This window comes from Apteryx mantelli, chromosome 16 (genome assembly GCF_036417845.1).
Source record: "Apteryx mantelli isolate bAptMan1 chromosome 16, bAptMan1.hap1, whole genome shotgun sequence".
NCBI lineage: Eukaryota > Metazoa > Chordata > Aves > Apterygiformes > Apterygidae > Apteryx > Apteryx mantelli.
Window position 1 is genome coordinate 11671997 of NC_089993.1, and position 18676 is coordinate 11690672.

Sequence of the window (18676 nt, forward strand, 5' to 3'; positions counted from 1 at the left end):
TCTTACCAATATCTGGGGAAAAGATACTTCAGATGGGACTTGAAAGATGACAGTACAGTGCAAGAAAATGGGTGGACATTGATTAGCCAGTTGACAAACTTGCTTTTATCTACCTATTCATTTCTTAGTAATCTCAGCAGTACGCAAATATTTCCTGGGAGGTCGTGTGAAGTAGAGACTATTTTAACTATGTAATTGCTTATGGTTTTGCTCCTTATTGATTGTTCGTGCTGGGAGCGTGATAGGAGGAGATGGAGTAAAGATTATGGATGTAGCAATCTCCATATACACCACAAAATAACAAAATGGGCACTGGAATCAATAAAGGCTATTTTCAAATGCTAGTTTGAGGCTTGAGCCTTGATAAGGCTATATTTCTGTTATGCTTGGGATTTGTTATGTTGCTATTGTTACTTTTTTGTTTAATATATGTTTGGGTGTTCTGCAGTAACTAGTTAGCTTTCAACATCTTGTTTTGCTTGGAGGATTAAACTTGCCAGTGATTTGAGGCAGAAGAGAGAGGAGAAAGTCTGAATTAAAATTAGGATGTTTTCTGTATTTTCTGCTTGTCCTGCACAAGAGTTGTGAAAGCTCCTTGAGCAGGGAGGAGGGATGAAAGGCTTCGGTGCAGAAAGGAGCTGGCTCTGAAACCCATTGCTGGGCTTCCGCACGAGCACCTGGGAACCTGCCGCTGGCACCTGACCTGGGAGGTTCCTCTCCGCCTGCAGCAGGCGCGTCCTCCTCCAGTGCGTCGTTCAGACCACCTAGATCAGCAGACTGCTTGCTGTCTAATTTAGGTGCCCTTAGGGCAAACTGCAGGCCCCAGGAGCACCTCTGGGCTTCTCCGGTCCTCATGCACATCCCAAGCCACAGCTGCATTTTACCGCTTAATGCGAGTGGGGTCCCTCGCTGCTGCCGCTCTGCCGGGGACACGTGAGGACAGGAGCAAAAGGAGCTTTGTCACACGCCGGCCGATTACGCATCTATGGACACAGCCTGGGTAACCCTCCGAAGGGCCCTTCTGCCTCCGCAGACGCAGCGCGGTGGATTCGGCGCCGAAGCTGCGTTGCTGCCTTGGGCGGGCGAGCCTCGCCGTGCCCCGGTGCGAGCGGCCGACGTGCCGCATCGCAGGAGCCGCGGTGCTGGCGGCGCAGTGAACACGCCGGCAGCGGAGGAGGTTTCCTAAGGGCGTGTGCGCTTGTGCCATCGGTTTTCTCTTGCGGGGGGTTCTTATGTCGTGAGAAACTCCCGTGTGCCTCAGTTTTGGACCGTTGCGAGGAGCACCCGTAGCAACGATCTGTGTCGGCAGAGATCTCCAAGCAACTGCCGCTCCCAGCCCTCTCGCGCCGCTCTCCTCCTTCCGCGCCCCAGCTCCGCTCCGCGGGGACGAGCGCTGCGCTGCCCGGCGGTTACCGCGGGGCCCCGGGGAGGTGCCCGCCCTGCGGCGGCTCCCGGCCGGGAGGGCCGCCCCGCGTTGCAAGGAAACCTTTGCGCCGTGTTTCTAGTCCATAAAGGATAACGCAACTTTTTTGTTTTGTGTCTGGTCACGGAACGGGCATGTTCAGGAATTACTCCTGGTTTAGGTGATTGATGGGTTGATTTCCACAGGTTTCTACAGTTAGGAATGGAAGAGAGGAAAGTCCCTCCCGGGTGAGCGGGGGGTGTAGTCCAGAGAGCTTAGCCAGAAAACGGAGCCGCCCGAAAGCTGGGCGAGATGAATACCTCTTTTATTTGAGCGTTTTCTTAGGCGGTAATGAGCAATTCAGGTACCTGTGTAGATAGCGGTCTGTCTTTTCTTTGCAGTTTCCAAGGCTGCGAATGCCCTCTTGTTTGGAGCAGCTGCCGCGAATGAGGATTTTGATTCCACCCAGCTGAGAGCGCTGAATTTGGTATGGTAGCAGTGAGGAGAGATTGCTGCCTCCCAAATGTTAAGGCAAAACTAAGGTATAAGGTGCAAGATGAAGGAGTAGCCCTTGTCTGCAAGGAATATCCATTGTGCGGTCTGCCTTAGGCTATCTTTCTAAAGTCCAGTAACGTCACTGAATAAACTAACTAATGATCATTTAAAAGGTATTTAATATTTACTGTAGTAATGCTGATCATGATGAACTAATTGGCTGTTAATTGATACGATAAATATTATTATTAGGAAATTCATTCTAATTCAGCATTAATTAATTTACTGTTGCTTTCAAGTGTTATTTATTTATTCATGAGAGTCAGTGGGAAAAGGGAGAAAAGGTTTGGTTAACATACTCCAGCAAAGCAACAAATAATTGAGATTTGTCTCCCAGGAATGCTACAATTTTCATAATTAGAATTGTCAGAAGAGCAAGCTTGTTATTAAGATTATTGACCTGCCTAGATAGTTATCATAATAAATTAAGTTTAGTATGTGCTGCAAGTGGAGTATACCAGTGTCTGATAATTAGACCATCATTTGTAAAACATAAAAATGGTTTCAATAACTTAACTGCTTGAGACTGACTGCAAGGCAAAGCAAAGTTGTTTGAAATACGGCAAAATGCTTCATAGCCAAATGCTTCCTGCTTTCGCTTGAAATCGGTTGATAAAAATGCATTGTTGCAGTACGTGTGCGCCCATGTATGTGTGTTCATAATTCAAAGTTCTGTACCGAGATATGCTTTGCAGAGACGTGTGTTTCTGAAAGCTTTCACAGATTTCATGATACAAAGGGTAGAAATCTTTGCTCTCAAGGTTCTTGGAGTTCCTCATTTACAATAAGTCCTTCAAATTGTCTGCAAAATGTCCGCCAGGTTTTCGGGTGCAGAGTGGCTTTCTGTGTTTGTTTAATGGACAGCACCTACCTTGCTTGGACAAGAGTTCTTGAATGAGTTGTTGAAGTGATACTTGCAACACGAATGTTAAATAACTATAACAGAAGGATGAGAAAACAGGGAGAGAAGTGTATTCAAATTCCAAAATGGAAAATCTTCGTTCTTTTTTCCCTGGGAAAACATAGAAACAATTTATCTTCTTTTGGGTCCACTGAGAATATGAGACAGTTCTATACGCGTCCTCTGTCTTCCTCCCTTCCTTCTTTCACACACTTTCTGTTTGTAGAAAAGAAAGAAATCCTCCTGCACTGGGGTTGCGGTGGAACTCAAACCAGATCTGTCACTACAGTGGTTTTCCCTTATTGTATTGAAATTCTGCAGGAATACAGAACTGCTTAACAGTTCACAAATTCACTGTATAGAAACTTTCAGGAAATCTTCTCAAATGAATAGTCCAGCCATAAGGCAGTGACTCTGCTCCTCTGACCGCCCTGCATTTCTCCTGTAATTCCCTGAAATGATTAAAGCAGACTCCAAGTGCCACGTCTGCAGCCCCCCGTTCCAAGCCCCGGCTTCTGCTCAGCGTGGAGGAATGTTACGGAAATCTCTCTCTTTAATGTTAAACGGACTAGTCATTGAGCGCTCGTAAACTGTGTCTCACTGCTTCCCACCTACCCTGCGTTGATTTTTGCTTATGGGTTACTTGGTCATAAGAAGTTACAGAGGATCATAAATTGCTTCTGCAATTCATAGTAGAGTCTGAGAATTAAAAAAAATACTAGAGCAGTGTTGTTGAGATAAAACATTACTGCAAAAAGACTGATTCTCCGCTCTTCAATAGTAGCATAATTTCTGAAATTTTATCCAAAGCACTTAATACAAACCCACAGATAAAAAGGACAGGTAGCAGCAATTTTAAGAAAATCTGCAGAACATAACCAGTAGCATTTCATTTTGCAAAACAAGCATTCCTCGCAAATCCCTGTGCCCTGGAGACAGCTGCACAGAGGATCTGCTCAGCTGATTTCACCTCTTTTTCTTTGCTGAGTGAGACAAAACCCACAAAGAGAAGCCAGGCTTACGACCATTCATGTAAGTTATTTTCATTGGGAACGTGGCTTGCTTTGCTGCTGGAGGTGAAATTTGGCCCTTCTGTGAATGTGCTTGTTCCAGGTTGCCTGTGCAGGTGTAGATTTCCCAAGATGCTAAATATTACCAGCTCCTGCTTATTCTTAGAGGTGCAGGAAAGCTGGTGACCACCTCTCAATGAGCACGATGTGTCTGGTCCATAGCGCTGTTATCTGGCCTTTTAGTTGTCAGTGTAGAAATTCATCAAAATTGTATGTATTCCTCAGCCCACTTTGTAGTGAAAACCATTTTTTGGCAGAGGTCTCTTCCACAGATTTTTACCCAAGTAAGACAGAAAATTTGTATCATTTTCTTATTTGACCATTTCTAAAGAACCTTATTCTAGAGGCACTTTGTGGCTATCAGAATAGACCTGTGGGCCTTTTACGTATAAATAATAATTTAAAAAAAATCAATGCTCACCTAAAATCTTCCATTTTTTCAATAAAAATGTCCACCAGGGCCACCATGGAAACAAATGCATGATTTCCTAGGCTGGAGATGAAAACAGACAACCTAAGGTTGGGATTAATGTTGTTAGAGATGGTTTTCTAGGTTCTGGTATAGGAAAAATTACTTTTTCATCTAAGTATGATTAATGCACACTGTGTTTCAGGAGCTACCTTGGTTGCGCAAGCTGTGTTAACTGGAGAATAGTGCAGGCAGGCAGAACATCCCCTCTGGAGCTTGATGCCAAACGAGGCACTTTCTGTAATGGATCGTTGTGCCTTAATTCCTGAAAGAGAAGATGTTCTTATCTAAGCCCAGTTAAATTTTGCTATTATCAAGCCTTCAAACAAAGACTTCTTAAGAGAGCCTCATGGCACACCAGTATATTGCCAGAAAGCTCTGTTTTGTTTTTTATACCTCCAACTACTCTGGTGATAGCTCTGTTACAAAAACTGGATTTTCTAATGAGGCAACGTGCAATTTTTATTCTTGTCTTCATTCGAATATGGCAAAACTGTTTTCACTCTAGCCTAGATGGAAAACATTTTTGGACAAAGCTAAGCTTGGAAATTTTCAACCCGCTGGGTTATTATGAGTTGCGAGCAATTTCAAAGAAGGGATTTATAGTGGAAATCTGAGTTCGACAGCTACCGCTCGGCTGGCTACCACTGCAGGAGTGCCGCTGAAGCGAATGGGACTGCTCGTGTGAGTTTAAGCAAGGAGTGCATATTTCTCTTTGGTCTCTTTGGTGCGGTTATGACTAGTGCTCCAGCTATAACGGCAGGGTTTCTGATTTCATTTCTGGATGTACTAACAGTAAATAGTGTGCAGAACCACACAGCAATAACTCTTTTGGCGTCCTCTATCAAATGACCCTTGGTATCAAAGCTATAGTTGTGTTCAGGAAAGTTAGCAGCAGCATCCAGGTACTTTTATACAGAGGTGCTGTGTTGGATAGACAAGACAATACCAGTTGAGAGTAGAAATCGGTGGATTAATTTACAAAAACTAATATGGCTCACAAAATTCATTAAAAGATTGTTTTGTGCTGCTAGAGAAGCCTGAGGATATTGTTGATTAGCAACAGAAGTAAAAGATTAGCAGATGAGTTCTGATATTGGTGGGTGACAGTGTTATGTGACACCACAACAAATATGGAAATGATTACACTACGTTTATTATTCTGGCATTTAGTAATGCTGCAGTAGTTGAGGGTTAAACCCTCAATTATGAGTACTGATTTCTCTGGGGTGTATAAAGGCCATTTGAAGTTGCAGTAGAACTGAGATTCTCCTGTTACATGCAAAAATAGGTATGTGCTTTCCTCCTAACATTGGTGTAAACTGTGTAACACTTTCGGTAGGAAGCCAGAAGTGCAACTTCATTTTTACCAAGTATGTTTCTGAAAGGCATTTGGTCACAGTGCAAAATGCCACTTTTTTCAATAGCAAAGTAAATACTTTTTTGTTACAAGAGCTAAAAAAATATGGTTTTTATGACCCATGTGAGCACTGTCATTTTTGTTGAATGTTCCATGTGGTGGTTTCTCTGAAGTAAGACAGCATTAGAAGTTACTTTTCTATCTGCTGTTACCAGTACATAATGAAACTGAACTTTCAGAAGTTTACAGACAACAACTACTAAGTCTGACCAGAGCTACTGACTTAAGTGTGCCCCACACGGGAGTAATGAGGACAAATCCATTCGCTCTACCTGCTTGCTCGTGTGTGGAACTGTTTTCCCATCTATTTCCCCAATTAGAGCTATACTCCCAAGGTATAACTGTAACTTAGTATTCTTGAGGGTTTTTCTTTTACCTTACATTAACATTGTGGGCACTTTATTGCATTTTATAAAACACAGATCTGGATAAAACACCACAGAAAAAGGGAATTCCCTAAATCCCTAAGAACATTCACTCTACAGGCAAGGCATGCACTAAGCAGGATTAGAGAGTGGAGAATGAATCTGGAGTTTTACATGCTCGGAGAAGCTTCTTGTAGGTGGGATCAGATTCAGCTCCCTGCATTTTAATTGAGACACTGCCATAAACAATCAGGAGTGGAAAAAGATGGGAATTCATTGCTGACTTGATCTGTTTTTCTTGGAAAGACAGAAGATGGCCCATGGGGAGGTGGCCAGTGGTGGTGATGTTGAGTTGTAGGGAATGGCAGGAGGGCAGCAAACTGCTGGGGAGTGCATGGGCGAGAAGGAGGAGAGAGAACAGGGAGCGGGGACCACTGTACGGGGCTGGCTGGCACCAGGGAGAGGAAACGGATCTTGCCAACTGCTTTTCTTCAGGCTGAAGTGACCAAGAGGGGAGGCCAATGGAAATGGTATCCTGCGTGAGCTCTAGTGAGTGTGGCAGACCGCAATATCACAGAATCACAGAATCACTGAGGTTGGAAGGGACCTCTGGAGATCATCTAGTCCAACCCCCCTGCTCAAGCAGGGTCACCTAGAGCACATTGCACAGGATTGCATCCAGGCGGCTTTTGAATATCTCCAGAGAAGGAGACTTCACCACCTCTCGGGGCAACCTGTTCCAGTGCTCTGTCACCCTCACAGTGAAAAAGTTTTTCCTCATGTTAAGATGGAAGTGTCTGTGTTTCAGTTTGTGCCCGTTGCCTCGCGTCCTGTCGCTCGGCACCACTGAAAAGAGTCTGGCCCCATCCTCTCGACACCCTCCCTTCACATACTTGTACACATTGATAAGATCTCCTCTCAGCCTTCTCTTCTCCAAGCTAAACAGGCCCAGCTCTCTCAGCCTTTCCTCATAAGAGAGATGCTCCAGTCCCCTAATCATCTTTGTGGCCCTTCGCTGGACTTGCTCCAGTAGTGCCACATCCCTCTTGTACTGGGGAGCCCAGAACTGGACGCAGTACTCCAGATGGGGCCTCAGCAGGGCTGAGTAGAGGGGGAGAATCACTTCCCTCGACCTGCTGGCAACACTCTTTCTGATGCAGCCCAGGATACCATTGGCCTTCTTGGCCACAAGGGCACATTGCTGCCTCATACTTAACTTGGTGTCCACCAGCACTCCCAGGTCCTTCTCAGCAGAGCTGCTTTCCAGCAGGTCAACCCCCAGCCTGTACTGGTGACTGGGGTTATTCCTCCCCAGGTGCAGGACCCTGCACTTCCCTTTGTTGAATTTCATGAGGTTCCTCTCTGCCCACCTCTCCAGCCTGTCCAGGTCTCTCTGAATGGCAGCACAGCCCTCTGGCGTATCGGCCACTCCTCCCAGTTTTGTATCATCAGCAAACTTGCTGAGTGTGCACTCTGTGCCTTCATCCAGGTCATTGATGAAGAAGTTGAACAAGACTGGACCCAGTACTGACCCCTGGGGGACACCGCTAGCTACAGGCCTCCAACTAGACTCTGTGCCACTGATCACAACTCTCTGAGCTCTGCCATTCAGCCAGGTCTCAATCCACCTCACTGTCCACTCATCTAACCCACACTTCCTGAGCTTGTCTATGAGGATGCTATGGGAGACAGTGTCAAAAGCCTTGCTGAAGTCTAGGTAGACAACATCCACTGCTCTCCCCTCATCTACCCAGCCAGTCATTCCATCATAGAAGGCTATCAGATTGGTTAGGCATGATTTCCCCTTGGTGAAGCCATGCTGACTACTCCTGATCACCTTCTTTTCCTCCACATGCGTGGAGATGGCTTCCAGGATGAGCTGCTCCATCACCTTTCCAGGGATGGAGGTGAGGCTGACTGGCCTGTAGTTCCCTGGGTCCTCCTTCTTGCCCTTTTTGAAGACTGGGGTGACATTGGCTTTCTTCCAGTCCTCGGGCACCTCTCCTGTTCTCCATGACCTTTCAAAGATGATGGAGAGTGGCTTAGCAATAACATCCGCCAGCTCCCTCAGCACTCGTGGGTGCATCCCATCAGGGCCCATGGATTTGTGGGTGTCAAGTTTGCTTAAATGATCTCTAACCCACTCCTCCTCGACCAAGGGAAAGTCTTCCTCTCTCCAGACTTTCTCTCTTGCCTCCAGGGTCTGGGGTTCCTGAGGGCTGGCCTGACCAGTAAAGACTGAAGCAAAGAAGGCATTCAGTAACTCTGCCTTCTCTGCATCCTTCGTCACCAGGGCACCCACTCCATTCAGCAAAGGGCCCACATTTTCCCTAGTCTTCCTCTTGCTGCTGATGTATTTGAAGAAGCCCTTCTTGTTGTCCTTGACATCTCTAGCCAGATTTAATTCCAAACGGGCCTTAGCCTTCCTCGTCGCATCCCTGCATACTCTGACAACATTCCTATATTCCTCCCAAGTGGCCTGTCCCCCTTTCCACTTTCTGTATACTTCCTTCTTCTGGTTGAGTTTTGCCAGGAGCTCCTTGCTCATCCATGCAGGTCTCCTACCTCCTTTGCTTGACTTCCTACTCATAGGGATGCACCGCTCTTGAGCCTGGAGGAAGTGATGTTTGAATATTAACCAACTCTCTTGAACACTCCTTCCTTCCAGGGCCCTCACCCATGGGATTCCTCCAAGTAGGTCCCTGAAGAGGCCAAAGTTTGCTCTCCTGAAGTCCAGGGTTGCGATCCTACTTGGTGCCCTGCTGCCTCCTTGCAGGATCCTGAACTCCACCATCTCATGGTCACTGCAGCCAAGGCAGCCCCCAACCTTCACATCTTCCACCAGTCCTTCTTTGTTTGTTAGTACGAGGTCCAGCAGCACACCTCTCCTTGTTGGCTCCTCCACCACCTGGGTCAAGAAGTTGTCACCAATGCTCTGCAGGAATCTCCAGGACTGTTTGTGCCTAGCTGTGTTGTCTTTCCAGCAGATATCGGGGTGGTTGAAGTCCCCCATGAGAACCAGGGCCTGGGATTGTGAGGCTACTTCCAGCTGTCTGTAGAAGGCCTCATCGACTTCCTCTTCCTGATCAGGTGGCCTGTAGTAAACACCCGCAACAGTGTCACCTCTATTAGCCTGCCCTTTGATCCTTACCCATAAGCTCTCGACTCGCTCTTCATCCACCCCTAGGCACAGCTCAATACATTCCAGTTGCTCTCTCACATAAAGAGCAACTCCACCACCTCGCTTTCCTGGCCTGTCTTTCCTAAAAAGTACGTAGCCATCCATGACAGCACTCCAGTCATGCGAGCTATCCCACCATGTCTCTGTAATGGCCAAGACCAAGAGGGGAGGCCAATGGAAATGGTATCCTGCGTGAGCTCTAGTGAGTGTGGCAGACCGCAATATTATGATGGCATTGAAGTAGCTATCAAATGCAAGTACTGTTTTAAAATCCAGTTAGATTTTTATCACTGCCATATGGTATGTTGTTAATTGAAAAGCATCTGATGTGTCTTTTATGTCCTATAACCTAACACCCAGAAGGGGACGCACTCCTACGTGATAGGCAGATAATTAGCACAGAGGCCTTACCAGGCAGGGATGACTTTGGTACACGCTTGCAGGAGAGGTCTTAGATAAGGGCAATGGTTAGGGCTAGTCTAATGCTGATACGATTTACACAACTCTACCTTTAAAACTTGAAAATGAAGTCCCACTGTACTTTATAGTAAAAAGATACTCAGGTTTATGTTTCCTGCCATTTTTGTTGTATTCACAAACCAGTGTGGTTCATTATGAGTGGAGCAGTCTGCTGAACAGAGGGTGCTAATGAACCACAGAGTGAAAATAGGGAAGTAACAGAATTCAGCAGAAGCAGCAGCTTTTCTGACATGTGGAAAAAATACAACTTTCTTACCTGCATGAAATTCCAGGCAGCCAGGAAAAGGATTAGATTAAAGAGGCTATAACAGTATGCAGGTGGAGAATGGTACTATCAAAACCTGAACTTAAAAGGGAAACAAGGAGGAAACACATGGAAAAAGAGGCTAGAATAGGAAAATCACAAAGAGGGAAATAAGTTACTACAAGAATTTATTACAGAAACCTGATGAAGTGAGGTGTCATTTCAGATGAAAATTTGGCAGGATTTTGTTCTCAGTAATTGTTAGATAAATGACAGTGTGGGTATTAAAAGCAAGTTATTTTAAAATAAAAGCCCCGCACTATAGCTGTTTTAAAATTCCTCTCACCTTTTACATGTCATTATAGAAAGCCACTAATTTCAGAAAAGAGTTGTCCAAAAATGTAATTAAAAACCACTAAAAATAGTTCAGTCTGTCAACAGGACATCAACAGCTTGAAATCGAAGCAGTTTAAAAGAAAAACTGGTTGTTTTAGCAATTGCAGTTGCATATTCTCTTTCTTTCACAATTGCTTTCTGTCCCTGTTCCTGTGCAAAAGACCTAAACAAACACATGGGGAGTGATCAGCTACGGGGCAGAAACTATAAAGCTGAGGAAATGCCCATGTCCACGATAAACTGAATTGATGAAAGAAAGTTTAAGGGTTTTTTCTGATCTTTTAATGTTGTTCATCTAAGTCTTACTGTGTCAGTGATGGATGAATCTTTATAGAAATGCCATTTAAGTTGTTGATGTCCCTTTTAAGAGCGATTCAAGGTGCCAGGAGTTTCCTGATGGGCAGCCTTAATACAACTGCAGGCACTGAAATCGCATTAAGCGATTGGCAGCGCTACTAGAGAGAGATGTTCTCTGGGGGTCCGCCGGGAGGAGAAGGCCTTTCCATGGACCACTCTGACCTGGTTGGCGCTCTCATGTTCGTTGTCTAAGGACTGTGTTCCTGGGCAGGCACATAGCTGCGTGTTAGCCCCTTATATAGCTCAGCAAAGAGCCTTATTCCAGAGACAGAACACGTCTCTTATACATACAGCTCTTCTGGATCTCTAGAGTAGGAAGGACAAATTTTTACTCGAAGTGAGTCCACCAGGGAGACAGGTCGCTTGCACTGCTAAAGAGAAGGAACATGAGGGAGATTTATGGGAGATGTTTAAACCACCTCTTTCCACAATTTGCTGCTGCCATTGCAGTAAGGTACATCTCTTGTGGTTATTTAAAAAAGAATATGTCAATTACTTATGGAAAAATGTCATTTCAGTGCAATTAAGAGGATCAAGTTGTTTAGGTAATCTGAAATCATACTCTGCAAACTTCTAATCGGTCCATTTTTCTGGGTTCATGCTGTTTTGTTTAAAAAGGAGAAGATGCAACAGCAAGGATTAAGAAAAGGCTTTTTTTGTAGGTTCAAGTTTTGTTTTGTAATTAATATGTATAAAAATCGAAAGCTTTTGGTATTGTTTACTTCTATCAACGTATATTTCCAGTTTCCAAAAACTGAAAAAAGCATCTTTCCCTCTGAGTTACTCTCTCTTCACATTTGGCAAACATCTACTTTCTTGCTCCTTATATCAAATCAAGCAGAAATTAACATACTTGATAATAACTTCAGCAGATGTTTTGGAAAGTGCAGTGAGCTTCATGGCTATACTTGTGCTGTCTGGCCACTGTGCCCAAGTGCAGCCTCATGTTCATCACACGACCTAGCTGGAACCTACTGCATCCACACCATGCATAGAGCTAGTCTTGAGCTGGTGCGTACGTGCAGGTGGGAGGAGGTGGAGGCATCCCACGGAGGCACTCTTTGTTTGCAGGAGCTGGATGTGGCTTGTCCGAAACAGTCCTGAATGTTTATAAGAAGAAACAGAGGATCCATGTCAAGTTGAAAAGACGGTGACTGAGCTAGAAGCTCCTCAGTGATTCACATTCCAGGCAGCAGCAGCAATACTTAACTCAACGGTGTTTTCAGAAGTTTAGTTTTTGTAAAAGCAGTAGCCAGCTGAGGAATTCAGAAATTCAGTCAAATGGAAGAGAAGTGAGGGGCATGGGGGTATGGTTTGCTTACAGCTTAAGTTTTATTACCATGTAACACCCTATTATTTTGTGCAGGATCTCATCCTTCCTTTATTTATCCCTGCATCTCCGAGATGCCTGCAGCAGCTGTCCCCTTCCCAACCTTGTCCAGGTCTCTGACCCTCCGTGCGAATTATAACGGTGCTGCTGAGAGGGTGAGATGTCTCTGGGGTTCGCTGGCTGTTAGCAGATCTGCCTTTCATACTTCTAAGTTTGCTGAGGGCCTTTCACATTCTGGTTGGTTAGGGACTCCTAACCTCTAATAATAGGAATATCTGGCCTGGACCTGCTAAATTGCATCAATTAATGTCTAACTCTCTTTGATGCTTAATTGGCTCACTAAGCTTTTCTTGGGGAGGTAGGAAAACCCCCAGCCTTTCCAGTGGAGAGGAAAAACTTCTTACGCCGGAGGAAAAAAGGTGAGTAGCATAGTGTCTGCAAAGCAGCATAAACCCCAATTCTGCCCTGTTTCTGAGAGGGCAGAGGGAGAAACAACTTTCCAGCGAAGCAGGTTAAAACCCTGTCCCCCAGCAGCTGCTAACGGGCATTCTGCCTGTCTGCGGTGCGTCCGTTCGGACTGGGAAGGGTTCGTGGGCCTCCTCATTCCTCTCACCCAAGAGTAGAGAGCGTGCAAGGGCCAGGGAGCGGCTATCCTGCTGTCGGCGAGACCACGCTCCCTGCTGACCGAGGGGGTTTAGTGAGCTGGCACCTGCCTGTGCACCGAGTCTGAAGCATCCTATTTGGCCAAAAGGTTGTGCAGGAATAGAAGCAGTTGTGTTAACAGTCTCACACGAGGTTGCAGCTTTGGGGGCAATTTTTTTCCTTGTTCTGCTTACATTCAAAATTTCAAGTATCTTCCTAAATCATTTTTGCTGAGAGAAGTCGTCACAAGATCAGAGAACTGAAGAGGTTGTTTAACAGAAAAATAAGAATGTCAGTTTTTGAATGAAAGGATGTTTTTCTTCCATCCTGTTCGGGTTTTTGAGCGGAAGAGATGCCACACAAAAACAAAACAAAGCACTTTGAATTCCTCAATACAAATGTCCCTCCAGCTCTTCAGTTAATCAGTACATCCTGTCATAACCTTAAACTGCAGTGTTTCCTTTAGAAAATGGAGAACAGAAATTCTTGTGTTAAAATAAAGGTGAAAATGAATTGTAAATAGGATTGTAAGGCTCCCTGTCACGCCTGAAGAAGCAAAGATGTGCAGGTTGCCTTTTAAATGTTCCAGGATACGTCTGCCATTACAAATAGATGCTATCAGTCAAGATAATAAGCCAGCTCCTTGGCTGCTGCTAAGTCTCAGTTTTTCCAGCTTCTCAGCAGAGCTGTTTGGATGGCAGGAATGAGGATCTTTTGATAAAACAAGGCCTTTTTTTTTTTTTTTTTTTTTTTTTTTTTTTTTTTTTTTTGTAAGAGGGCAGGTAGGGAGAAACTGGCCTTGGCATTTTTTGAATCCTTTGAAACTTCGAGGTGATTCCTCTGGAGATGCAAATGTGCGTACTCTGATAGAGCCTCGTCCAGTTCAGTTAACGATCAGATGCATCTGAGTGCTTCTCGGTGCTAATTCCTGCCGGCGCAGGCACAGCACACCGGCAGGACAGCACAGGGCAAGCTGGCACGGTTGCTGCCTGCACGTTGGGCAACCTGTGCTCTCGCTGAAGGGTGGGGTGGGGTCTCCATGGCCTGCCATCTGGCACCTCTCGTGAGCTCTCGCTGCCATTAGCAGTTCTTTGAAAAAATGAGCCTAGATGAAATGTGTACTGCTCTCTGCATCCCTGCTCTGCAGATTGCTCAGAGATGTCCTGTGTTTTGTTTCCAAACAGGAAAAGCCAACAACAACATTCAGTGGGACGAGGACTCCGTGGAATACATGCCAGCCAACCCCGTCAGGATCGCGTTTGTCTTGGTGGTTCATGGCAGAGCTTCTCGGCAGCTCCAACGCATGTTTAAGGCTATTTACCATAAAGACCATTTTTATTACATTCATGTTGACAAGGTAATATTATCACTGGTTATGAATTGCCTGTCTCACCATCTGTCAGTCTACCCATCTTTGTCGTCTTCTTCATCTTCTCTTTACCTCTGCTGCATACAGTACACATCACTTTTTGTTTCTCCATCTGCTATGTTTGGAGCCACTTTTTTTTTCCTTTCTTGTTATCCTCCCTATGTAACAGCCTTTATTTCTCCTTATATGTCTGCTAGTATCTATCTATGTCTGCCTGTTGTACATTTAGTAATTGTAATTGATAAGTTGATGTAGGCTGACGGTTGTGACCTATTGGATGGAGAGCTGAACTGAGGTGCCTTGGACAAACTGCTTTACTTCCCACTATAAAATGGAGGTAGTAACTAGTCGGCTCCATTAATAAGGCCCTTTGGAATCTACTGATGATAAATAATAAATAAGAGTTAATTAGAGTGATTAGTGATTATCGTAGTAGTAATAAAAAGAATATAATAGAGGGGCACTGCACACTTCCAAATTAGCATTTAGCTAAAGATGGTTGTGCACTTTTGCAAGCTAGGGCAAAGCAGTGGAAAAGCTCAGTAAGGTGATCCTTCAGACCCCTGATCTCCTTCGGAGCCCTCTGCATACTGGAAATAGCATGGGCTCCAGGTTGCAGTGAACTGATCTGAAAATGGCAGTATTCAAGAAGTACAGCTGGATTGTCAGTACAGGGAGGAACAATTCTGGACATAACTTGAATGTATTACTTTTTTTTTTTTCCTGCAAAGCGATCCAATTACTTACACCGGCAAGTGCTTCAGTTTGCCAACCAGTACCCAAATGTGAGAGTAACTTCTTGGAGAATGGCAACTATCTGGGGAGGAGCAAGTCTTCTGTCCACCTACCTGCAGAGCATGAGGGACTTAATGGAGATGAATGACTGGCCATGGGATTTCTTCATTAACCTCAGTGCTGCCGACTACCCAATCAGGTACAATGAGTATGTTAAGAATGTACATGTTTTGCTCCGAAAGTGTTTAATAATATAAGGGACAACGCGTCTGTGTTGTGCTGCAAGAAGCAGAGGTCAGAGGGACAGTTTCTTCTGTCTTACAGCAGAAGACTCCTCTCGGTGAGACTGCTGTCTGATACCCACACTTTTGCCATAGAGACACTAGCTAAGCCTGACTGTACCCCACACATCTACACTGCTTGCCTAGGAGGGACAGGGGCACTGAGTCTTCGCTTTTACTGAGGAAGCAGGTGCTGCTCTACTGAGTTGTTATTTCCAGCATGGGGCATTTGCCAGAGGGGATGAGAAAAGTAGCAGTAAAGTAGTGCAGCTAAGCAAGTGAACCTCAAGCATGGAGACTTCTCCCTCACAGAGCTCTGATCAACAGTTTGATTTGACGCCTTAAGAAGTGTTGAAGATGTGAATATAGATTCAATGAAAATAATTTTTCCTTTTCCTTTTCTTGGTACTTCTTCTGCAGAGGATAATGATAGTAGAAGTGACAAATAAGTTGCTAGTAGTCAGTTTTATTTTCAACACCAGCCGTTGCCTGAATATCTTTATTCAGACGGCATCAGGCAGAGGACTTCACACATCACCACATGACAAGGCTTATGATTTTAAGTGAAATTATATTCTTTCTGGATTTACATAACCCAGGCCCCACAGCTGGGTTCAGTAAGGTTTACTACATTGTGCAAAAGCAGATAGTCCATAAAAAAAAAATTCCAAATGTGGTTAAACTGTTGCTTTTAGGCTATAAAAGCTATCAAGAAGAGGAAAAGAGGAAATTCTCCTTGTGACTTCTATTTCCCTGTATGTTCAAAGGAATTGAGAAAAGAAGAAATAACTTTCTTGAGTAATTGTCTAATGAGTGGTGGCATAATTTGCTTTTAATACTAATAGAAAAAAAATAGAATGTTAGATGCTTTCAGTGGCTTTTGCTGATTAGCTTTCTGTAAGATCTCTCTCAAATTATGGGCCCCTTCCTGGAGTTGCTGCTCCCACTGAAGTGAAAATTGAAATCAACATGAGTTTTTGCCTTGGGAAGGATTTTGTGAGAACTGATGAAAGTCTTTATGGCTGGTGCCCATTTCTAAGCACTGCCAGAGAAATGTGGCACATTTGGGGGTGGAAAATTAGGGAAGAACACAAGAGTCAGAGAGGTTACGTTAATATTAGAATGTGAGGATTTGAATTAAGAACTCCCAATTTTTCATGTTGCATCTGATTGAGACACTTTTGGTGTCCAACAGGAAGCAACTTAAAAGTTTTAACATATTATCTGAGGCTGTAAAAGAGGGTCCGTAGTAATCTGTGTATCTCTTGAGTTTTGGGAAAAGCTAGCTTGTTTTCTATAATTCATTTTCCCAGTGAGGATTGCTGTGCTGATGATAAACAGCAGAGTAATGCAAAGCCAAAAAGGGAAAGATAGGTGATGGGAATTTGAATCAAGGAAGATTAATTCTAGTGATGTGTGAAGCATAAGTGGCTGGAATGCCTGCCGGACAGGGGGAGTATAAATACATCATGTTCCTGTGGATGTTTCCAGTTGTCTGTCTGTGGGGTTGAGAGTCTTCTCTGAACATCCTCCTGTAGCGCTGAGGCTGTGAACCTGTGCAGCACATTGAACTGCGGGGCCAAATGGGATTAGTCATTTATAGACATGGCCGTAAATAATCCCAGGATTTCTTGAGGAGGCTGTAGTCTGCTCTGCATTGATGGCTTCTTTATAATTTTACTGTGGTATCTTACAATCGCTGAAACTCTAAACAAGTGCCATTCACCTGGAAAAATTCCAGTCGTTTGTTTCTTTGTGGTGGAAGTCCTTGAAGGGCCTCCTTGCCCTCTGCTCCCGTCTCCAAGCTGCGGGGTGGGCTCTGGGCAGCCGGGCAGCCGTCCGACGTGCTCGCTGCCCCTTCTGCCAAATACCCTAGTACCAGCATTGATGAAAATACGCTTCCCCTCAACACGGTGCACTTGAGCAAAAAATAGCCTTTTTTTAATGCTACAACTTTAATGACAGTGACTTATAGGTACCGTTAAATTTTTGGAATATGTAATGTTACAGCTATAAACCCTGTAAAATGTTATCTCATCAAAAATATATATGAGTCAATTTCAGTTTCGTAGTGGAGTTGCTATAAATTAATATTCTTTATGATCTTTGGGAAGACATTACCTTTCTGCAACCCGCATAGAGAGCTGAGTGTTTTTCCAGGAAACAGTAAATAGGGTGTTTGAGGCTTTTTTTTCTTCTTTCAGACATCATGCCATGATTTGTCAGATAATGCGCTAGAGGCAGTTTACACTTCTCACACTGGTTAGTCATATTGCAGTGTTTTTTGCTAGGTTTCCTTGCATAAGAACATATGAATTTTGTGGATTAATAGTTTTTATCCAGGATTGCTTCACATTAAGCTTTCACTTCCCATCTGCCATTCCATCTGTAACATGGAAACCTTTACGGCTTCTCTTCTGATAATAAAAACTAATCCAGCCTTATAAGTCTGAAAAACACATTCAGTATGTGGGGTTAATACTATATGATGAAGCCCATATCTGTCTGGAGAGCAGTCTGGTATATTCACAGGCTCCCTTACGATTACTAAGAGCCCTTCATCCTTCAGAAGAAACCTCCAGAAGCAGGTGTCAAGGATTGTACTATTAAAGGCAGAATAAAAGGTTAGAACTGTTCATTCTGGGAGGGAAATGGTTCAAATGTGTAAAATAAAGCATTGGGCATCTAAGCAGATTCAGAGCCCGCTGTTGTTATCCTCATGCCTTAATGTTTAGCCTTGGTGGAGTCTGTCCTTTCGATCTAGCACCTAGCACAAAGGAGGTCCCAGTCCCTGTGCTTCTAGGTGTTACTATGCCATAAATCACTGCTAACAAACACAGTCCGCACATGAAGAGGCCCGCAACAAAATTCTGTGTTTTCCTTTGATTGTGAGGCCATGCAGGTCAGTTACTGGCCTAAGGGAAATGACTTGGTGTGTCAGCCAACCCTTGAGTCTGTGGGCCGCCTCGGCTGTCACACGTTTTCAGTAGGAAAGTGAGGGATGACAGGGCTAAGGGAGACCTCTGCAACTGACTCTTGGTCTGAGGATTTCTGTTATTTCCCTTCCTTTTGCTCTAAGAAGTCTTTTTATAGACAGCACTAAGGCTGTGAATAAAAAAAGGGCACATGCCTTCAGGGCTGTCAAGGTATCTCTCACAATCGTTACATTCATTAAAAAATGGGGAAAAAAATCTTCCTTTTCCTCAACTTTTTAAATTTTCCTGGCATCTTTTCATGGTTTTAGGTCTTTTCCTTTGACAGCCTATTTCAGAACTCTGTGGGAAAGCTACTGATGTCTTTAACCTCTTATTTTACATGGATATCTATTTGCATTATTTATTGTCTCTGACAGACAGCATCAGCTAGTCAACCTTATGTTCAGGGACTGAAATTTCACTCCCAACAAGGTGAACTATGGTAGAGCATCTATTGATGTTGAATGTTTAATGTGCATTGCAGGAGTCCTTGGATAATGTGGC

General features: G+C 44.3%; 1 protein-coding gene across 1 annotated transcript in view; it reads left to right on the top strand.

Moving 5' to 3' along the window:
* Positions 1–18676, top strand: part of XYLT1 (xylosyltransferase 1) — a 221350-nt gene that overhangs the window by 139301 nt on the left and 63373 nt on the right. The window contains exons 3-4 of the mRNA XM_067306545.1: positions 13997–14169; positions 14913–15115. Coding sequence (XP_067162646.1) covers positions 13997–14169; positions 14913–15115 — 376 coding nt within the window. The remainder of the gene's footprint in view (positions 1–13996; positions 14170–14912; positions 15116–18676) is intronic.